The sequence below is a fragment of the Mastomys coucha genome, unplaced genomic scaffold, assembly GCF_008632895.1.
Source record: "Mastomys coucha isolate ucsf_1 unplaced genomic scaffold, UCSF_Mcou_1 pScaffold8, whole genome shotgun sequence".
NCBI classification, from domain to species: domain Eukaryota; kingdom Metazoa; phylum Chordata; class Mammalia; order Rodentia; family Muridae; genus Mastomys; species Mastomys coucha.
The window spans coordinates 57336674-57359987 of record NW_022196914.1 but is presented as its reverse complement, the minus strand read 5'-3'; the positions used below and the strand labels follow the sequence as shown (position 1 = coordinate 57359987).

Below are 23314 nucleotides of genomic sequence, written 5' to 3'. Positions count from 1 at the left end.
CAAACAAGCTGAAAGTGTATATAGATTGTACAATATTGGACCTATTTCTTCAATTACCAAATTAGAGACAACATTGGATGACAATCAACAAATTTCTAATTCCTTATAGTTTTGGATTTCAATCGATTAGGATATGCTGGTAATATTAATTTTCATATTAAGATACTAAGAAAAGGTAATTGTCACTTCCTGTTGTTTTTGTTGTAAGAGGTAGAATTAGGTTTGTGTGGGTTTGTTGAAAGATTACTTTCTTGCTTCTTCTAGGGTGTAGTTTTGCTCCTTATGTTGATGTTTTCCATCAATTATCCTTTGTAGGGCTGAATTTGTGGAAAGGTAAATTTTGTTTTATCATGGAATATTTTGTTTTCTCCACCTATGGTAATTGAGACTTTTACTGGGTATAGTATCCTGGGCTGGCATTTGTGTTCTTGTAGGGTCTGTATGACATCTGCCCAGGATCTTCTAGCTTTCATAGTCTCTGGTGAGAAGTCTGGCATAATTCTGATAGGCCTGCCTTTATTTGTACTGGAGCCTGTCCTTGCTGTGATCCTGGTTGTATCAGAAGTCCTCAGAGTCAAGCTGTCTCTGTGATCCTGTGATTCTGGGATCCTGTGATCATTAGAGCACCTGGGGATACCGCAGCTTCCTCTTGGTGTTGTGGGACTGGCTGCAGAGCCTGTGCCCTAGGGGACACCGGCCCGGAGAGATGGGAAGAAACCTGAGCCACTCTGCTGGCGGAGTTCCTGTGTGTCTGGTCCCACTGGTCCCAGTTACTCCTGGTGTTAGGACAGATGTTGGGTCCTCCCCACCTCTGATCCTGAGATTGTCAGAGCACCTGAGAGTGGAGCTTCCTCTGAGTGTTGTGGGACTGGCTGCAGAGCTTTCGTCCAAGGTGTGCTCAGGACACCAGCCCAGAGAGCAAAATATTTACTTTTGATTAAAACTTTTATATCCTATTTAGAAAAATTCTTAAGTTGATACTTAAAAGAATTTTTATTTTTAATAATTTTCCACAACCATCTGATAGACTGATACACCTTAAGCTTAATTATACATTTTTTGTAAGATAATCATTTTCAAGGGGAAAATGTTATCTTACTTGTATTTTAAAAATCTGCTTTATATAAAAATGTAGAAATGTCACACTGCCAAATATCCTTTTGATCCACTCTTACTATAGATATACCAGTCACATCAACAAGATCACAAATATCAAGTATTTTTACTTCTTGGGTAGAACTATGTAGGTGACACAAAGCCTCCTTCCTTTTCATCAGGAATGACTGGCTGGACAGCTTTATGAGTCAACGCGGCTGTTAGGGATCTTGGTACTCTATCCCCCTTCTTGCTGTATAAGGGCATGCAGTGCTGAAGTGGTCATCTGTTGGCATCTGTCATATTTCAATCATCTGGGATTACTTGCAACAACCATGACAGGCTCAGTGGGTGGCAGTGACAAAGAACCCATCTTAGATCATCCCTTAGATCTGTTTATGTCACATTGTGAATTTATACAAACTCCACTTCCAGCTTTAAAACAGTACTACGTGATGCACTTCTCTATATTTTTACAAAACACCTTCCCTGTAAATGCACTGGAACTTTTCTTGAGTGTTTTCTAGACTTACTTTTAGCATTATTCCAAAAGGTAATGACCAGATATTTGAAAACCCCAAATATAAAGTCAGTTTTCTTAATTTTCTTTAATTAGTTATTTGAGTTAAAAAGAATTCTGTAGGACTACTTACCCATCTCATCTAACTTTCAAAACAGTTAAAACAAAAGTTTAAAAAAACCAAACACCCACATCTGCTATTTATGACAAGAATTTCTCAATTCCCAAACTACTAAAAGATCACAAGTCAGTGGATCTACAAAATCACACAAGACAAAGCAGAAAAGATGGCAATTTACACACAACCTGGTTCTCTCTGCTTTGAGAGTTACAAGAAAAGGGAAAGTCTGACTTTGAATCATGCAGAGATTTAAATTAACTTCTAGATTTAGATTTTACTTCTAAGAAACTAAAATGTTTCTTAATCTGTAATTATAAATACTCAAGACACTCGAACTCCTTGTGGCCAGTCGTTTATGCTTTTGAGAGTAGACTGAATAGTTAACACTAGATTATGTGTAAAATATTATTTCTGGTATTTGTCCATCTTCTATTGAGGTGCCATTGTTGTTGCCAGGGAAACTGAAAAATAAGAAAACAGTCTTGCAGCAAGGGTCTCATGGACTACTTTCTTCAGTCCTTTTGTGCCATAGTGAGAACCTGGACTGTTGAGTGCTGCGCATGCCGTGTAACAGACATTGGGCAGGCTCTCTACAGGTTCTTTGAACATGACCCTGAATGTGTTAGCAGTCCTATCACAACTAAAGCCAGTATCATTCTGTCCCAAGGTTTGTTTGTTTGGTTTTTTTTTATATTCAATGATCTGTATATTCACTTGATAATCCGTGGGCCCATGAAGAGATCCATACAAACCAAGTCCAACTACAGAGATTCTTCTGTTACCTGTGAACCTGATCCGATCACGTCCCACTGAAACCCACTGAAGCTGTCTACTTGCTGCAGTCTGTTGGTGCAGCACTTCTTTCTCTGAGGCAGCATCGTGGTCCATCAATGTGCTCTACTCTGGGTTTAGGATTGGCGGTAAAATGAAGAAAGGTTTACCACTTCACGATCTGACAAAACTCCAGGTTGAGCAAATTCCTCAATTGTCATCAGTGGGAACCAGATTAAGGTAAGTGCTTTACCTAGAACTTTGTTTGTTTCCAAATGTCACAGGCAATTGTTGTCTCTGACACTCTGCTTCTGCCCAATGTACAATAGCTCCAAAAAGTCGACTTTCTCGGATATTCAGTGTTTCTCTTTCTAGAACTGCACTAAGTGTACCTATGTCAATATCAGTAAACCCTTCGGCGCTTATTGCATCCACTGTGCTTCTGTCTATGGTTCCAGACAAAGACTAGCTGTCCAGAGTTCAGGAAGAATTAGAAAGGGTGACCTTATTCAGCACTAAGCCTCTAAGACAATTGAATCTGTCAAATAAAGGTTACTTTTATACCTGACATCAACCACAGGCCTCTATATGCATGAGTACCTACATATGTGCATTCACACGTGCAAAACCACAAATACATATGCACACATGAACACAGACATAAAATGGAACAAGAAAGCAAATGTTGCAGGGTTTCACACTTCTGTGAACACACACACTTGCATGTAAGCAGAGGTCAGAGGATATTGTTTCCTTCTATCTCTGTCTACATTCTTTGGAGATAGAGTCTTTCTCTAACCACTGAATCATTTCCACAGCTCCAGTTTTTCACAGGTTTTAAAGAAAAATCTTTGTTGTATGTAAGATACCTACCACCTTATATCTGCTCCTATGCTTATTTGTTTGAAGTACATAACAAAAATCCAGCCTCACAAAGGTATGTATTGCAAAATGGAGAAATGTTTTAGTAACTGTGCATAAAGGTTCTTCAAAGCTCAAATAATTTTTTCAAACTGCTGTTCATGACTTCTGTTCTCCAGCTCTATGTGGAACTTGCTCTGGAAGCATATGCCATAGTGCACAGTCTTCCTGAATGAACCCATTCCCAGATACTGCCAGCGCCTGCTGCAGCCACATAGCAAGGACAGGACCCACCGCTCCACCTCTTCAACCCTCCAGCAGAGGTTACACCAGTGATAACATTTATACATTACTTAAATACAGAAAGTGAAAGACAATGGACTTTTTTTGTTCTACACTAAAACTGATTGAGCCATCTTACACTTTGAACAGATCTGTTACCTAGGCATGAATCTATAACTTTATGCATTAATCTTTGTCCTACTTAGCTTCAGATGTCAACTTTCACAACTGAGGAGGGAGTCTCAACTTGGGAATTATCCAAATAAAACTGGTCATGGTCATATGTGTGAGAGGTTGTTTTAATTGTCTTATTTGATGGAGTGTCCACCTCACTGTGGGTAGAGTCATTTCCTAGGCAGAACATCCTAGACTGCATAAGAAAGCTAGCTAATCATAAGCCTGTGAGTGAGCCAAAGAACAAGAAGCATTACTTCATGGTTTCTGGTTCAGGTTCCTTCCTTGAATTCCTGCTCCAAATGCCCTCAGTGATGACATATGATCTGGGAGTGTAAGATAGAATAAACCCTTAAATCCTAAGTTGCTTTTGGTCAGAGTACATTATCACAGTCAACAGAAAGTAGAGCAGAATTTTTAGGAAATACTGATTTATTATGTTATATAAATCTGACATATTTCACTATAAAATATCAAAAATAATAAAAAATTTTACTAGTAGTTCTGAGAATGGGAAATAGAATACACATTACGGGTGGACAAAAAAAAAGGGTACCTTCATGGGGAGTAAGGTAGGAGGGTGAGGATGAGAACAAGAGGGACCAGGTGGTGAAAGACCAGAGTGAGAGAGTACTGGGAAACAGGAATCAGGGCACATGTGGTGGTCTGAACATGGTTGGCTCATGGGAAGTGGTATTATTAAGGAGGTCTTGTTGGAGGAAGTATGTCACTGAGTAGGCAGGTTTTGATGTCTGATGCTTAGGCTCCAGCCTATGTGGAAGAGACCCTTCTCCTGGCTGCCTGCGGAAGACAGTCTCCTTCTAGTTGCCTTATATTCAAGATGAGGAACTCAATATCCTTCAGCACTATGTCTGTCTGCATGCTGCCACACTTCCTCCGCCATGATGATAATGGACTAAACTTCTGATACTGTAAGCCAGCCCCAATCAAATGTTGTCTTCTATAAGAGTTTCCTTGGTCATGGTTTCTCTTCACAGCAATAGAAAGCCCCAGGAATCTAGGAGGATGACCCTAGCTAAGAGTCCCAGCAATATGGGATACAGAACCTGAACTGGCCATCTCCTGTAAACAGGCAAGACTTCTAAGAGAGGGACTGAGACACCAACTCGGCTGCAAAACCTTTCACATACAATATATGCTGCTTACAAGATGCACAGGGGTACAGATGGAGCAGAAACTGAGGAAAGACCAGCCAATGACTGGTCCAGCTTGAGACCCATGCCATGAAAAAGAACCCACCCCGACACTATTAATGATATTCTGCTAGATTTGAAGACAGAAGCCATTAGGGAGGCTTCATCCAGCAGCTGATGGGAACAAATGCAGAGACCCACAGCCAAATATTAGGCAGAGCTTGGGAAATCCTGCAGAAGAGGGGGAAGAAAGATTGTAGGAGCCAAAGGGGTCAAGGCCACAAGAAAACCTACAGCATCAATTGACGTGGGCCCACAGGAGCTCACCGAGACTGAACTGACAACCAGAAAGCATGCATGGGACTGACTTAAGCCCTCTGCAAATACGTACCAGTTGTGTAGTTTGGTCTTCATGTGGGACTCCTAACAGCAGGAACAAGGGTTGCCACTGACTCTGTTGTCTTTGGAATTCTTTCCCTGTACTGAGCTGCTTCATCAAGCCTCAACAGGGGAAGATGAGCCTAGTCCTACTGCAATTTGATATGTTAACACTGGTTGATATCCATGGGAGGCCTCCCCTTTCCTGAAGAGAAAGGGAAAAGGAATGGATGCAGGAGAAGGAATAGGGAGAGAAGGACTGGGAGGAAAGGAGGGAGCAGAAATGGCAACCGAGATATAAAGTTAACTAATCACTTAAAAAGATGAGGGAACAATATAAAAATCTTTTTACCAGCACTTCCATCAAAAAAGCTAAAGTCATCAAGATCAAAGAAAAAGAGTACCCTGAGTTCCATAGAGACAGTGCTGGGCAAGTGAGAGCTAGAGCGGGACTGGGCAGATCTGTGCCTCATGGAGGGAATCAACAAAACATAAAGGAGATGCTAACAAGTTGAGAGAAAAAATGCCCTCATATGCATCATTTGTTCAAATCTGCCAGGAGGCACACAAGAAGCAGCACCTTGATGCTTCTGTCAACTTCTCAGAGTTCTGTACAAAGTGCTCAGAGAGGCAGAACACCATGTCTGATAAAGAAAAGGAGAAATGTGAAGACATGGCAAAGGCTCCTTATGAAAGGGAAATGAAAACCTTTATCTCCACCAAAGAAGAGACCAAAAAGAAGTTCAAGAATCCAAGCCCTTAAGAGGCCTCCTTTGGCTTTCTTATTCTGTTCTGAGTACCACCCAAAAATCAAAGACAAACATTCTGGTTGGTCCATTGGTGATGTTGCAAAACAACAACAAAAACTCAAAACAACAAAAAACAAAAAACTAGAAGAGAAGTGAACAGCCCTGCTGCAAGTGAAAAGCAGCCCTATGAAAAGAAGGTGTAGATGAAATGCCTGACAGTAGGGAGAGGGAACTTATAGACCCCACCTCCAGCAGGAAGGCAGGGCATCAAGTGAGGAAGGGGTTGCCATCCCACAGTCACAACTCTGACTCATAATTGTTCCTGTCTGAAAGAACTATAGGGATGGAAATAAAGAGGAGCCTGAGGAAAAGAAGGTCCAACAAAGTGGGATCCAGACCCAATGGCTGACACTATTACTGAAACTATAGAGTGCTCACAAAAAGGGACCTAGCATGGCCGCATTCCAGAAGACCCAACAAGGAGCTGAAAGAGTCAAATGCAGATATTTGCACCAACCAATGGACAGAAGCTGCTGACCCCTATGGTTGAATTAGGGAAAGATTGAAAGAAGCTGAGGAGGAGAGCAACCCTGTAGGAGGACCAGCAGTCTCAATTAACCTGGACCCCTGAGATCTCTTAAACATTGGACCAACAAACAGGCAGGATACACCAGCTGGTATGAGCCCCAACATGTATACAGCAGAGGCCTGCCAGGTCTGTGTTCCATCAGAGATGATGCAACTAACCTTCAAGAGACTGGAGGCCCCAGGGAGTTTAGAGGTCAGGTGGGGTGGGGATGGGGGGTGCAGACATCCTTGTGGAGACAGGGGAGTGGGGATGAGGTATGGGGTGTGGAACAGTCAGAAGGTGGATGGAGGGTAGGGGTGGGTGGGGAATAAATCTGGAGTGCAAATAAATAAATAAATAAATAAATACATTTTAAAAAGCTTATAGAAAAGGCAAAGGGGACAACTAAAATAAAACTTCACAGCCAAAGGAAAAGAAGAAAAGAAAAGAAGGCTACCAAACTGAAGAAAAAATATAAAAAGGATACTGCTGCCTATAGAGCTAAAGGAGAACCTGATGCAGAGAAAAAGGGGGGATCATCAAGGTGGGAAAGAGCGAGGAAAAAAAGGGAAAAGGACGATGAAGAAGATGAGGAAGAGTAAGAAGAAGATAAATATGATGATAATGAATAAGTTGGTTCTAGAGTAGTTTTGTTCATAAAGTATTTGATCCCCCTGTGCACAGCTCACTCCTTTTAAAGAAAGAAATTGAAATATAAAGCTATGTGAGATTTGTTTTTAATCAGTACAGTGTCACTTTTTATATAGCTAACATACTATTGAATGTGTCCTATATAAGCTACTAACCTTCCCTGCCTGGTACAGTCTGGGAGTTATAAACTGACATGAGAATTCGTTTTGGTTAATTATATGTGGGGATGGTATGTGTTTGGCTTTTTGTATGTTTGTTTTCATCTTAGTTGTCTCTGATACAGAAAATACAAAGATAATTGTTCTGTTGACTGAATAGCACTCTTTAATTGAAAAAATAAAAAATTGTAGCTGTTTTGTTGACATTCTGAATGATCCTAAGTCAATATAGTTTTTTTTATTATTAAAAAAAGATCTTTTCCCAATCTGTTGGTTGCCATTTTGTCTTATTGACAGTGTCCTTTGCCTTACAGAAGCTTTGCAATTTTATGAGGTCCCATTTGTTAATTCTTGATCTTAGAGCATAGGCTATTGGTGTTCTGTTCAGGAAAATTTCCCCTCTGCCCATGTGCTCGAGGCTCTTCCCCACTTTCTTTCCTATTAGTTTCAGTGTATCTGGTTTTATGTGGAGGTCCTTGATCCACTTAGACTTGATCTTTGTACAAGGAGATAGGAATGGATCTATTTGCATTCTTCTACATGCTAACCACTAGTTGAACCAGCACCATTTGTTGAAAATGCTGTCTTTTTTCCACTGAATGGTTTTAGCTCTTTTGTCAAAGTTCAAGTGACCATATGTGTGTAGGTTAATTTCTAGGTCTTCAATTCTATTCCATTGATCTACCTGCCTGTCACTGTACCAATACCTTGCAGTTTTTATCACAATTGCTTGTAGTGCACCTTGAAGTCAAGGATGATGATTCCCCCAGAAGTTCTTTTACTGTTGAAAACAGTTTTTGTTATCCTAGGTTTTTTGTTATTCCACATGAATTTGCAAATTGCTCTTTCTAAGTCTGTGAAGAATTGAGTTGGAATTTTGATGGGGATTGCATTGAATCTGTAGATTGCCTTCGGTAAGATAGCCATATTTACTATATTAATCCTGCCAATCCATGAGAGGCTCTACTAGTGCCTGACAAATAAAGAGGTGGAGGCTCACAGCCAACCATTGGACTGAGCACAGGGTCCCCAATAGAGGAGCTAGAGAAAGGACCAAAGGAGCTGAAGAGGTCTGCAGCCCCTTAGGATTCTTTGGTTGGTGGTTTAGTCCCTGGGAGCTCTGAGGGTACTAGTTAGTTCATATTGTTGTTCCTCCTGTTTATTTTATTTTATTTTATTTTTTTAAAGAACTGAAATATAAAGTTTCATTACTGCAACATCTTTACATGCTCTTCCTTTATGCTATGCTATAAACTCACTTTTAAAATAAGATTATCAGACACAGAATCAAGTTAGTTTAATATAACTCAAGTTTTCATATATGAAATTAAATTTATCTTGAATACTTATAAAACCACCTATTTACCCCACTAACATTCCAGAACACATAACTTTAAAAGTTCATAAAAACAAAGACTCAGCTGCGAAAACAGTAGCAAAATGGATATCCTATAATGTAATAAAGCCACAAGTCATTATACTTAACTGTAACAGAACTTGATTTTGTGTTGTTTTATCCTGAGGATCCTAAGGGGAAAAAAAGTAGGGTTATTTTGTTTGTTTGTTTTTTTCAAACTAAGAGACTATTATCTAAAGAAACAAACCAAAAACATAACATTTCAGAGATTTCTTAACAGTAGTGTTTCTCAGCTTTTTAATTTTTTCATTTTTCAAGATTATAATATAGTTATATCATATCTCCCTTGTCTTTCCTCCCCCTTTTTCTCAGTACAATTTCATTAGTAGTTTATTACACAAAATTGGATGTATAGGATCCAAAGAACTGTCTTAGAAAATTAAAAAGCACATATAATTAGATTTTAATAATAACTTAAAAATCAGAGTACAGACCTTAAAATCGAAGACTAGTTAAAATTGAATGTAGTTCTATCAAGAACTAGTCATTAACTCTGTGTGCATAGTGTCACTTAAAATTCCATGAAAATATAAAATATTTCAATGAATGTGATTATATTTGGGAGAAACATCATTGGCTTCAAAACTTGACACTAAAGGAATTTCCAATCAACACCCGCTCAGAGGCTTCATTCAGAAAGCGCTATTATACTTCCACCCAGAGATCATGAATCTTCAGGTGTATATGATATGATCTGCTGTTGTGACAGTGGTATAGAATGCATAGTTAGGACTCATTCTGACATCAGGATCTTTTACACAGAACTTCATCTACATCACATAGACCTTTCCTCCCTTTAAACCTTCCCTTACATTCCTTTGCTCTTTTAAATTGCTGGTCTCTTTTCTTTTTCATTAATTGTTGTTATGTACATGCAAGTGTATACATGCATGCATGTGTGTAAATGTGTGTGTGTGTTCCTAAACACATAAATATAACCTGTTCAGTCTGTATATTGCCACCATTTGGTACTGAATAACCAATCAGTGCGTTCATCCCTAGGGTAGACTCTCCCACTCTCATCATTCCTCTTTTGTCTGTAGTTCTTTGAATAGGACTGGAGCCTTGCAAGCTTTTTTTTATAGTGTAAAATATAGATAAAATGTGCCATCTTAACCATTTTAAAGTGCATAGTTCTAGGGCATTGAGCAACTTACATCTTGTACAACCGTTGTCACTATGAATTTCCAGATCTTTCTCCTCTGAAACTCCTTAGCTGAAACTCTGTGCCCTTTAAACATAAATTCCTCATTTCCATCTACCCTCACCCATGGCAACCTACTTTCTGTCTCTATGAAATTGGCTTATCTAGAAATATCATGGAACAGGAACCACACAGTGTTTGTTATTTGTAAATAGCTTCTTTCATACACAACAAGGTTGATTCATGCGTAGTATGTATCAGTATTTTCTTCTTAAGACTGAACAACTTCCACTGACTACATACCACATTTTACTTATCCACGCATCATTCTATTACAAAACTATGACCTCTGCCTTCATTTTCATTCTTTCACTTTAAGACAGCTTTGTCCTTGAAGTCATTATAGCTCCAGCAGTCCTTGTACTTGCAATCTTCTAGTCTGAGTGTCCTGAAGTCAGTCCTTGAAGTCATTATAGCTCCAGCAGTCCTTGTACTTGCAATCTTCTAGTCTGAGTGTCCTGAGTATGAGCGGTTATAGGACTATAACACCAGGCAAAGGACAGTTTCTCATTTTCTAATGGAGTTAGTTTTCTTGCATTGCAAGCATTCTTTACATATTCTGGATACCGAACTCATACCACAAGATTTACAAATATTTTCTCCCACCCCATAGACTACCTTCTTACTCTATTAAAGTATTCTTTAATGCCCAACATTTTTAATTTTCATTACATCTGACTTACCCATCTTTTTCTTGTCTATTGAGTGTTACTGAAAATCACTGTTAAGCCCAATGTCACAATACCTTCCTTCCATTATTTTTTCTTCCAATTGTTACTTAGTTAACAGATTTTCCTTAACTTTACTTCATAAAATAAGTGGTTAACTATGTGACATTTCTCACCACTAGGACCAAATTTCTGACAGAAGTAAAGAAAGAAAGATTTACTTAGGTTCCCAGTTCAGAAGATGTGGTGACCTATGGCAGAAAGTCACAGTAGCTGGGGGCTGAGGTGGCAGGAATTTGTGGCACAGGTTGTTTACACATTCAGCAGACTGGGATGAAGAGTGCTTGGAAAGAACCTTCTGCCTCAGTGACCCACTAGGCTTCACTTCCTAAAGGACTCCACAATTTCCAGAAATAGTGCCATCAGCTGGGGACCAAAATTCAAATGAGTGAGACTGTAAGAGATGTCCAAACGATAATATAAGGCAAAGAGAAAGGGGAATGAAATTTACTTCAAGTATCCCTCCTCTTCAATGATCCATGATGAGTCTGGGGAATGATTCTTGTCATATTCTGAGTCCTGATTATTCTTCCTTAAGACAAAAAATTAGAATATTTCTGTACATGAAATGATCAGCTCATTCTGCCAAACTCTCATACTGTATCAGAAACACTGAAGCTATTGTGTCCTATTCAAAAAAGATGAAATTCACTGAACTAATTTTCAGTTTAAGATTTCACAGTATATTTCCTTTGTTCACTTTAAAAAGAACCTTGCCTTAAACATATTATCAACATCAAAAAATATATTTAGAAAAAAAATCTTCCACAGGGACCCCCTGCCTATTTCTATGATCTATAGATATGGCTTTCTGAAAATAAAGCCACTACCCTTAATGCACAAACATTTTAGCAATCACACTAATACAATTTTATTTTTTCAAAAAGCATACTCACATATAAACCATGGTATATGAGAACTTCTCTATCTTTTCTAATTAATGTTCAGTATATATGTATACATACACATATAGCTTAAATGTTATGTCACTTAAGCTAATAATATTCCTCCATATAGCCATAGACTATCTAACAAAACCTCAAATACCAGGCACAAGAACTCTTCTTTGGAGTTATTGGTCAGGGGACTACAACAGACTTCTAAAGCAATACAGGCTATTGTTGCTACCCTCTTTTGTCTCCTATTGCTGAAGACATCATGCACTTTAACTCAAGACCTAGAGGATAAGCAGAATCTGAGCTGGAAGCCTTTTCCTTATGGTCAAGTTTTCATAGTACCATGAGGGGCAATGGAAGCTTCCAAGGGAGAGAACAACCAACTGACCCAGCAGCAATGACTACAAACTATAATAACCAGCATGGCAGGATAGCTCAAAGAGTACAGTGGTAGCATTCACACGTTGGTGGTAACAAATAGCTCTCTAACTGAACCTACAACTCCTTTATAGGTAGGAAACCATGCCTGATAATGAAACCTAGCCACATCTAGGCTTATGAGCTCATAGGTCTGAGAGAGAATCTACTACTCCCATTTTATAAAAACAATATAAATCTTAATTACATTCTAAATATCTACCCTTATAATTATAGATAAGTATAACTTTCAACCCTCATCAAAGAAACTTGTCAACACAGAAACTCTGCCAATCAAGTGGCTCAGGTTTCTTCCGGTCTGTCTGGCCAGTGCCCTGAGCAGACCTTGGGCACAAACTCCACAGCCAGTCCCACAACACCCAAAGGAAGCTCCACTCCCAGGCACTCTAAAAAGTCCAGGATCATTGGATCAGAGGTGAGGAGGACACAACATCTGTCCCAACACCAGAAGTAACTGGAAACAGAGGGACCCAGGCACATAGCAACTCTGCCAGTCAGTGGCACAGGTTCCTTCTGGTCTGTCTGGGACGGTGCCCTGAGCAGACCTTGGGCACAAACTCTGCAGTGAATCCCATAATACCCAGAGGAATCTCTACTCCCACACACTCTAACGGGCCCAGGATCACAGGATCCCAGGATCCCAGAATCACAGGATCACAGAGATAGCTTGACCCTGAGGAGTTTTGACACAACCAGGATCACAGAAAGGACAAGCCCCAGTCAGATATAGCCAGGGCAGGTAGCACTAGAGATAACCAGATGGTGGGAGGCAAGAAAATAAGTAACAGAAACAAAGGTTACTTGGCATCATCAGAACCCAATTCACCCAACATAGCAAGTCCTGGACACACCATCACAACGGAAAAGCAAGATTCAGATCTAAAATCATTTCTCATGATGGTAATAGAAGACTTTAAGAAGGACATAAATAGCTCCCTCAAAGAAATACAGGAGAACACAGGTAAACAGCTAAAAGCCCTTCAAGAGGAAACACAAAAATCTCTTAAAGAATTACAGGAAAATACAACCAGACAGGTGAAGGAAATGAACAAAACCATCCAAGATTTAAAAATGGAACTAGAAACAATAAAGAAATCACAAAGGGAGACAACCCTGGAGTTAGAAAAACATAGGAAAGAGATAAGGAGTCATAGATGCAAGCATCACCAACAGAATACAAGAGATAGAAGAGAGAATCTCAGGGCAGAAGACACCTTAGAAAACATTGACACCACAGTCAAAGAAAATGCAAAAAGCAAAAAGTTCCTAACCCAGAACATCCAGGAAATCCAGGACACAATGAGAAGACCAAACCTAAGGATAACAGGTATAGAAGAAAAGTGAAGACTCCCAACTGAAAGAGCCAGTAAATAACTTCAACAAAATTTTAGAAGACAAAACTTCCCTAACCTAAAGAAAGAGATGCTCATGAACATACAAGAAGCCTACAGAACTCCAAATAGACTGGACCAGAAAAGAAATTCTTCCTGTCACAAAATAATAAAAACACCAAATGCACTAAACAAAAAAAGAATTTTAAAAGCAGTAAGGGGAAAAGGTCAAGTAATATATAAAGGCAGACCTATCAGAATTACACCAGACTTCTTTCTCACCAGAGACAATGAAAGCTAGAAGATCCTTGGTAGATGTCATACAGACCTAAAAGAACACAAATGCCATCCCAGGTTACTATACCCAGCAAAGCTCTCAACTACCATAGATGGAGAAAAGAAGATATTTCATGACAAAATGAAATATACATAATATCTTTCCATAAATCAGCCCTACAAAGGATAATAGATGGAAAACACCAACATAAGGAGCAAAACTATACCCTAGAAGAAGCAAGACAGTAATATTTCAACAAATCCAAAAGTTGATAGCCACACAAACATAATTCTACCTCTAACACCAAAAATAACAGGAAGTAACAATCACTTTTCCTTAATATCTCCTACATCAATGGACTCAATTCCCCCAAAAAAGTCATAGATTAACAGACTAAATAAGTAATCAGGACCCAGCATTTTGCTTCGCACAGGAAAGCCACCTCAGTTTCAAAGGCAGACACTACCTCAGAATAAAAGGTTGGAAAACAATTTTCCAAGCAAATGGTCCTAAGAAACAAGCTGCAGTAGCCATTCTAATATCAAATAAACTCAACTTTCAACCAAAATTTATCAAAAAAGATAAGGAAGGACACTTCACACTGGTCAAATGAAAAATCTACCAAGATTAACTCTCAATTCTGAACATCTATGCTCCAAATGCAAGGGCACCCACATTCATAAAAAACTTTACTAAAGCTCAAAGTACACACTGCACCCCACACAATAATAGTGGGAGACTTCAACGCCCCACTCTTAGCAATGGACAGATTATGGAATCAGAAACTAAACAGAAACACAGTGAAACTAACAGAAGTTATGAGCCAAGTGGACCTAACAGATATTTATACAACATTTCATCCTAATGCAAAAGAATATACCTTCTTCTCAGAACCTCACAGTACCTTCTCCAAAACTGGTCATATAATTGGTCACAAAACAGGCCTCAACAGATACAAGAAGACTGAAATAATCCATTGCATCCTATCAGATCACCATGGACTAAGGATGGTCTTCAATAACAACAAAAACAACAGAAAGCACACATATACATGGAAGCTGAACAATGTTCTACTCAATGATAACTTGGTCAAGGAAGAAATAGAGAAAGAAATTAAAGGTTTTTTAGAATTTAATGAAAATGAAGACACATCATACCAAAACTTATGAGATCCAATAAAATCCGTGGTAAGAGGGAAACTCATAGCTCTTATTGCCTCCAAACAGAAATTGAAGAGAGCTTACATTAACAGCTTCGCAGCACACCTGAAAGCTCTAGAACAAAAAGAAGCAAATACACCCAAGAGGAGTAGATGGCAGGAAAGAATCAAACTCAGAGCTGAAATCAACCAAATGGAAACAAAAAGGACTAAATAAAGAATCAACAAAACCAGGAGCTGGTTCTTTGAGAAAATCAACAAGATAGATAAACCCTTAGCCAGACTAACTGGAGGGCACAGAGAGAGTATCCAAATTAATAAAATCAGAAATGAAAAGGGAGACATAACAATGCAATATATCTTAAAATAATTATTGTTTGCTGAATATTAACAATTGAAAATATTAAAATCATGTTCTACAAAAAAATAAAGTGAGATTTTTAACTTAAAAAAACCCTTGAGATAACAATACAATTAGAAACATAATATAGTTACCCAAAGGGAATTGAAATAAAATCTCTTCCCCTCTGTCCTATGATTTTATATTACTTAAAATGAAATCTGAATAAATTTTTAAATAAAATTCAAATTCAAAATTTGAAGAAAAATTCATTTCTATCTTCTTCAAATGATATTCAGTGCTATTTGTTGATTGTGCAGCCTATATACATCCACATAGGTCCCATGTGTATGTATAATCCTTCCACACAGGGTTTATAAAACTCAAAGATTAGAAGACAAACCTAGCCTCACCTAGCAATCAGTTTACTAAGAATGTACCTCTAGGCTTACTGGATACTTAGGAAATTAGAGTTCCTTCTCGTAGTTCTTTGTGTAACTAATAAAACAATTGAAGAATAGACTCAAGTGGAAATGTGAGTAAATTTTTATTAGCATTTAAAAGAAATAGGGCAGACATGCTGTAAATCTCAGCAGCTGACAAGGGCATGGAAAAGCAGGTAAGGTTATGTATGAGGTAAGTTAGCACAGAGACCAATCCCACAGCATAAGGGAGCTTTAGAGGAGTAACGAAGCCCAGAGTGAGTGAGTGAGTGAGTGAGTGAGTGGTAAATAAATAAATAAGCAAATAAGCCTGCCAGTGAGCAAATAAGCATACTTAGGCTCTGAAAGGAAAAGAAGAGAAGAAAAGTTACAACTTTCTAAGTCAGACAGATTCAGACAAACTGCATGGAACTTCACAGGGGCTGTGCCACAAAGATAATTCTTGGAAGGAAAGTACAGTATTTCATTAAAGGGATAATTCATTATCCTGCTTACCTCTAGCATGGTTTAAGGTGAGCCCACCCCCTTCTAGTAGTGGTCATATGCCAAATCCAGGCCCAAGTTGGGTAAGCTTTTATGTTTCCTTCCTTCCTTCCTCCCTTCCTTCCTTCCTTCCTCTCTTCCTTCATTCATTCCTTCTTCTAGGTAGCATTTCTCTGTGTAGCCCTAACTGTCCTGGAACTCTGTACACCAATCTGGCCTTAAACTCACAGAGATCCGCCTGTCTCTGCCTCACAAGACCTGGGATCGATAGTGTACACACATACTCACACCACAGCAATTACATTTTGAGTATCTTTGAATGTCAGGCCTCCACATAGGCTCAACAAAGAGTTTCCCTAATGGGCCCCACAGAGCCTAAATCAAGGCTCCTATAACAATATTTCTGCATCCCCACCAAACAATTCATTCAAATGCTTATCTTGCCCAGTTTACTTATCTTCATAAAAGGCCAGTAGGTTTTCCTGTGGAGGGCAACTATTCATGATCATTCCCACATGCAGTAAATATAAAGACAGCTAGTGTTTACTTTTTTTCTCACAAATACTAATTACACTCAAGAGCTAAAGCCACAAAAATACAATAGTGGATGGTGTTATTCATTTATCAGTTAACAAGCTAGAAGAATACACTTCTATCAGGTTTTTCACAACATACTTCAATTGCTATCTATCTGTTTTATACAGATGACTACATTTTTTTTCTTACCCCTACATCCTCATATTTTGACCAGGCATTTATGTATATAGATGCCTTGTTTTACCTGTTGAAAGTAAAATGTAAGTAATTCAGCTAATTTGGAGAATTTAAAAAGAACCAAATCTGTTTTTGTCTTTAAGAAATTATCTTAGCCGGGCGGTGGTGGCGCACGCCTTTAATCCCAGCACTTGGGAGGCAGAGGCAGGCGGATTTCTGAGTTTGAGGCCAGCCTGGTCTACAGAATGAGTTCCAGGGCAGCCAGGCCTATACAGAGAAACTCTGTCTCGAAAAACCAAAAAATAAATAAATAAATAAATAAATAAATAAATAAATAAATTATCCTTTACTATGCTAAGTCACTTTTTTCAGGTAGATGATGGATTACTGATAATTGCAAAGAAGCCAAGATAAACAAACAAAAAAATCAAAATAAACACCTTGATTCTTCATCATTAATCAGACATGTCACACAATAATACTTTCACATGCACTAGAGTAGGTTACTTACAACAGAAATTCAGCGTTTTATTTAATAAATTATAGATAATATTTCCTTAACATATATTTCTCTCAGACTGAGGAATCTAAGCTTGGTTTATCTTCATATGGGTCATATCAAACATAGAAATGTTTCATAAAAAACATTTTTAAATATAAATATGACTGCCCACTAAGGGCTGCCACTTATATATATATTACCATCTATACATACTTATTAAATGCTGAAATGGTTACCTGACATGTATTTGTTAGTATTTAAAAATAGCTTAAATACAACCCTTGGCAATGGGCAAAGAGACACCTTGTTGATGTTGGTATTATTCTTATATCAGTCAGGGGCAGAGCAGACAGCAGTCCTTAATTCATCTAGCTTGATGCCTGGCTCGGTGGCCAAAACTGTCTTATGTCTAAGATTTGATAAAAAATCAAATCAAATCAGATCAAATCAGGCAGCACAGGAGGAGGGAAACAGATAGAGATCTCTGAATCACCATGCCACCCACAGACGTGCCCTCCAGCATACAGCACAGGTGGGCCATAGATACCTGCTTGCTGCCATGTCACTCAGCATAGATGGAGGATGTCATGCAAGGGCCCACCAGCCATGTGGCCAGTCGGCAGCGGGAGCCATCAAAATGTGCAAGTTTGTGGCAGTTAGATGGAAGAGAAAGAGAAGAGGAGCAGTTTGAATATTATGAAGAGAGATGGAATTGGAGATTTGAGGGTGGAGAGGAGTGGCCTGTAGTGTCAAGCCTTGCCAGCAGGGGCCATGGTGAGGTCCCAGCCCAAATTGCACTCGGAGCCATGTCTGAGTCCACAGCTAGACAGCAACAGTCCATTGCTCATATTGCCACTATAGAACATGGGAATGTCCCTGATGAGGCAGCCACTGATGAACAGGTAGATGCCCAGGGGTTGTGAATAATTGTCCTGCTCCTCACTGGCTGCAGTAGTCTAGAAAGCTGGCCCCATTTCTACCAGCAGCAGGACTAGGGAAAGTGGCCCATGAGCCTTGCCCAGGCAGTACAGTGGAGCTGTCCCTGGTGGCTGCAGTATGGGTGAACTGGCCCCAAAGTGGTGTGAGAGAGTTGACCCAGCCATTCCTCTGCTGTTGGGTGGCATGGGCATAGAGGGAATACCTCCCACAGCACCCCTACCTTGCCACCTTGGGCAGTTAAGAAAGCTTCCTATAAGGTCATGAGCACAAAAAAAAACTATTCCTACCCATCACTAGCTACAGCACTTGAGAGAACAGGTCCTGTACCTTACCTGGACAGAATAGCAAAACTGACCCTAGTGGCAGGGGCAAGAGTATGGGAGAGTTGACTCCACCACTCCCCCGGTGGAAGGTGGCACAGGCGTGAGGGTGATCTCTCTTCCTCATCACCTGTAGCAGTCTGGAGAACTGGCTCTGGGATCATGAGAGTAGGTGGCCTGGCCCTGACCCTCACCAGATGCAACACTTGGGACATTGGTCCCTGGACCTCCTCTAGGCAACACAGTAGAGCTGGCCCTGAGGGCCAAAGCACTGAAGAGCTAGCCCACTATTCCTCTGAAGTGAGTGGTGTGGGTGATGCCCCCCTCAGCAATCCTCACTACTGGGGCAGTCAGAAGAACTGGCCTCAGAGTCATGACAGTAGAAAAGCTGGCCTGCCCCTCACCAGCTGCAGCACTCAGGAAAGAGTGCCCTGCACCTTGCCTGGACAACACAGCAGGGCTGACACTGGTTGAGAGGGAGTGCATGAGCCAGCCCTGAAGGCAAGCGTCCAGGAGAGCTGACTCCATCACTTCTCTGGCTTGATACCCTGGCCCCCTTGTTCCTTACCACTGGCATCTGTAGGCCCTGAGGTCATGAGAGCAGGTAGGCTGGCCCTGCCACTTCACTGAGTCCAGCACTCAGGAGAACAGGTCCTGCATCTCATCTGGGCAGCACAGTAGAACTGGCTGGTGGAGTGGGCGCAGGTAAGCAGGCCCTGAGGATGACAGCATTGCTGGCCCAGACACTCATCTGTCGTGAGGTGGCAAGTGGATACAGGGGTGAGGAACTTCCCCTCTCCCCTCACCACTTTCAGTAGCCGAGAGAGCTAGCCCTGGGTCACGAGAGCAGAAGCCCTAGTTCTGCCCCCTCACTAGCTATAGCACATGGGACGGCAGGCCCTGCACCTTGCCTGGCTAACACAGTGGGGCTTGTCCTGATAGCAAAGGCCCCAATGAACCAGCCCTGAGGGTGTGAGAAACAGAGAGCTGGCCCAGACCCTCACAGGCTGCAGCACTTGGGAGAGTGGACCTGGTACCTTAAATGGACAGCACAGTGGAGCTGGCTCAGGAGGCATGGGTGCAGGTGAGCCAGCCCTGAGGACATGAGAGCAAGAGCTGACCCTGCCTCCTGCTGCTGATGGCACTGGGTAGCCTAGCCAGAGCACTGCTGGAGAGCTTACTTTGGTGGTGCTGATAAGGGAGAGCCAGACAAGCTCAATTACCAACCAGGCCCAGATAAACAGCTCTGAATTGGCCCACCCCAAAATCTATATCATCTGTGAATGGTTGGGACACACGAAAGGGCCAGTCCTGCCGTTCCAAAGCTGCAGGATCTCCATGACACAGGGCAACAGCAAGTAACTGAGAGGAGTCTGGATGAGAATCCAATATTGATGGTGTCACAGAAGCCAGAGCTCTTGAACCAGACCAATGGCTCATTGAAATGAACATTTGCAAATGAAAATGTGTGGACAGAGAATATACTGTGGGACACACTGTGACACACTACAGCTTCCACGTTGGGCCATTTTCTATGCTTTGCTTGGTTGTTGATACTGCTGTAGTTTGTTTGTGTGTATTCTATTTGGGGAGAGTTTCCAAGGGTGAAGAATAGATACAAGGGGACAGGAAGATGAGGAGTACCAGGGTGAATTATGTGAATCCGAGAAAGAATCAATAAAAAATTAAGTCGGGCAGTGGTGCTGCAAGCCTTTAATACCAGCTCTTAGGAGGCAAAGGCAGGTGGATTTTGGAGTTTGAGGCCAGCCTGGTCTACAGAGTGAGTTCCAGGACATCCAGGGCTATACAGAGAAACCCTGTCTCAAAAAAAATAAAAAACAAAAAAAAGTTAAAAAACAAAGCCAACCTCAACATTAAGTGATTGAATTAGAAATGTCTTGGCTCAAGTCAGGTCCTAAAGCCCTATTTTAATCCAACTCCTTTTTCAGAAATATTTCTAAGTTCTGAACCATAAACCATAAGTTCTTAGAAGAAAGGCAATTCCAAGACTGTGAGAATTAAATTAGGATGAGCTCCTGAGTCATGAAAGGGACACCAAGAGTATTAGTGACTCTTTTGGTGGAATCAAAGTTCACCCAGCTCCCTGAGCATTGAAAATTCACCCTGTGTCTAGCTTCCCTCCACCCTAGCTCACACCAGAGACATCTTGACCCCAGGAGTTCGTACACTACCAGACTCACAGGTGAATTTCCCTCCACCCCAATACATGGCCTAACTGGGATACCAGAGGATACAGGACCTCCCACCCTGCCTGAGACATACATTCCTTCCAGTTCACAACTGTACCTGGGAGCAGACTGTGTGCTCCAGCACCCATCCCCCAACACCCAGAGTCAGCTTGACTCCCAGGACATCTGCACGGCCAGGCTCACAGATCAGATGCTCCAGATGCCTTCCCACACCAAGAGACAGCTTGACCTAAAGAGGCCCAACATAACCAGGCTCCCAGGAGGGACAGGACCCAGTCAGAGACAACAAGACCAGTTAACACCAGAGATAACTAAATGGTGGGATGCAAGCCCAAGAACATAAGCAACAGAAATCAACGCCACTTGGCAACGTCAGAACCCAGTTTCCCACTATAGCAGGCCCTGAATACCCTAACACACCTAAAATGCAAGATTCTGATCTAAAATCCCATCTCATGAAGATAATAGAAGACCTTAAGGAGGAAGTAAATAACTCCCTTAAAGAAATAACCAGGGAACACAAGTAAAGAAGGAGAGTTCTTAAAGAGAAAACACATAAACCCCTTAAAGAAGTACAGGAAAACACAATCAAACAGGTGAAGGAATTAAGGAAAACTGTCAAGACCTAGAAGATCTCATAGAAGACATTGATACAGCAGTCAAAGAAAATACAAAATGCAAAAAGCTCCTAGCCCAAAACATCCAGGTAATTCAGGATACAACAAAAAGACCAAACCTAAGAATAACACATATAGAAGAGAATAAAGATGCCCAATTCAAAGGGCCAGTAAACATCTTCAACAAAATCATATAAGAAAACTTCCCTAACCCCCAAAAAAGAGATGCCCATGAATTCATGAGAAGCCTACAGAATGCCAAACAGATTGGACCACAAAAGAAATTCTGCCCTCACATAATTATCAAAACAGGGAGGAATAGTTAGAATTGATTGCATAGCCATAATCTCATTTGGTAGAAATCTTTTTAATTGTTACTAAGCTGAAGTCATAATTTCTTATTTTGGTACAGAATTTATTTTGATGCAAAATCAAGGTTTTCATTCGTATAAATTTCTTCTATTGATACTAAAAGTTTAAAAGTAGCTTAAAAGACTTAGACCCAGTCCTTCTATCACTGTTATTATAAAGTAATCTGACATGTTTAAGCCTGTGAGTTAAGGCCCAAATAGCAAATTTATGGCTTTGAGTTTATTGCTAGGGTGTTTTCAGATATTTTAATTAGAAATAGCTGAAGGTAATTAACACACAACAGTCCAGATTACTTTACATAGAAAGTTGGTTCTCAAAAATGTCAGAAATCCACAGAATGTGACATTTAATGTTATTTATTTACTTGTTGTTGAGACAAATGTGTTCCTAACAGCTTCCCATTTTAGATTCAAAGAAGCAGCTGAGCATCTTATCTCCAGGTGAGGCTGTACATTTGTGGCTAGGTCACCACTGGGCAGAAATTGCCAATCTCTCCTGAAAACCTGTACTGTTCTTGAAAGGACATGGTTTACAGGTTAGGACAGCTTAGTTCTGCCATGACAGAGTAGGCTAGTCCTTAATAACTACTGTTTTTCAAAGGTCTGTCAGATATCCTGGGCCAGAAGCCTGAAGATAGATGTTTCAACTTCCTGACTTACTGGGGATATATCGGTAGGCAGCTATCTCTACAATTTGTGTCAGTTCTGGAAGCTGTGTTAGGCTTCCTACGGTTTCAAATAATGTTGGTCATTCTCAGACTTCTGACGGGGTTGAAAGACTACTTATAGACTCATAGCCAACCCAGAATATTTGCATTGAGAGAACAGATTTGAGAGGATGGTTTTCAAATGGCATTCAATCTAAAGCCAGGACATAAGTCAGGTGTAGAATTATAAGTCTTTTAAGTTAGGATAGATGACAGTGTTCTATTTTATTGACAAAAAATGATGGACTGGGTGTTAAGTCTATCTTGTACTTTATAAATTACAAAGTGGTAATAGTTATGCTCAATTTATATCTGAGATAAAGGAGACTTTTAAGTGTACAGAAGGGGGAAGTGCTATGGATAGCCCTGGGGTTGCTTGTATTTTGATGCTAATTCTGCTCTCCAGGGAGGGCCAGAAAATGAGGAAAGAGTCAAATACTCAGGTGACTCCTTGTGAACCATCCCCTAATGTATAATAGGAGGCAATCACTGGGCAAATAGGTGGGACTTCCAGGTTGAATAGGGGAAGAGAGGAAGCAAGAGCTAGAGAGAGTCTTTTTGGAACAGGGATATAGGAAGGGCAAGATGTAGCTGCTAGAGTTTCCCCAGTATCACTGCGGATCCATCAGGATTCACCACCGGAGGAATCAGATTTAATAAGGGTTACAACAAGATTGGGTTTTAGTTGTTGCAACCAGAGATTGAGTTACCATTGTTTCTGAAAAAAAAAAAAAAA

The 23314-nt window shown here is 40.3% G+C and overlaps 1 protein-coding gene, 1 non-coding gene and 1 pseudogene across 9 annotated transcripts in view; 1 reads left to right on the top strand and 2 right to left on the bottom strand.

Annotated features, from left to right (window-relative positions):
- Ankrd31 (ankyrin repeat domain 31) overlaps positions 1 to 23314 on the bottom strand; it is a 207245-nt gene that overhangs the window by 167259 nt on the left and 16672 nt on the right. For all 8 annotated transcript variants that reach the window (XM_031360124.1, XM_031360123.1, XM_031360125.1 and 5 more), the window contains one exon: positions 8969 to 9009. In XM_031360124.1, coding sequence (XP_031215984.1) covers positions 8969 to 9009 — 41 coding nt within the window. The remainder of the gene's footprint in view (positions 1 to 8968; positions 9010 to 23314) is intronic.
- Positions 2098 to 5829, bottom strand: LOC116083821 (annotated as a pseudogene).
- On the top strand, positions 17691 to 17836 carry LOC116083994. Its single transcript, XR_004115975.1, has one exon. It is a non-coding gene; the product is annotated as a small nucleolar RNA SNORA48 (small nucleolar RNA).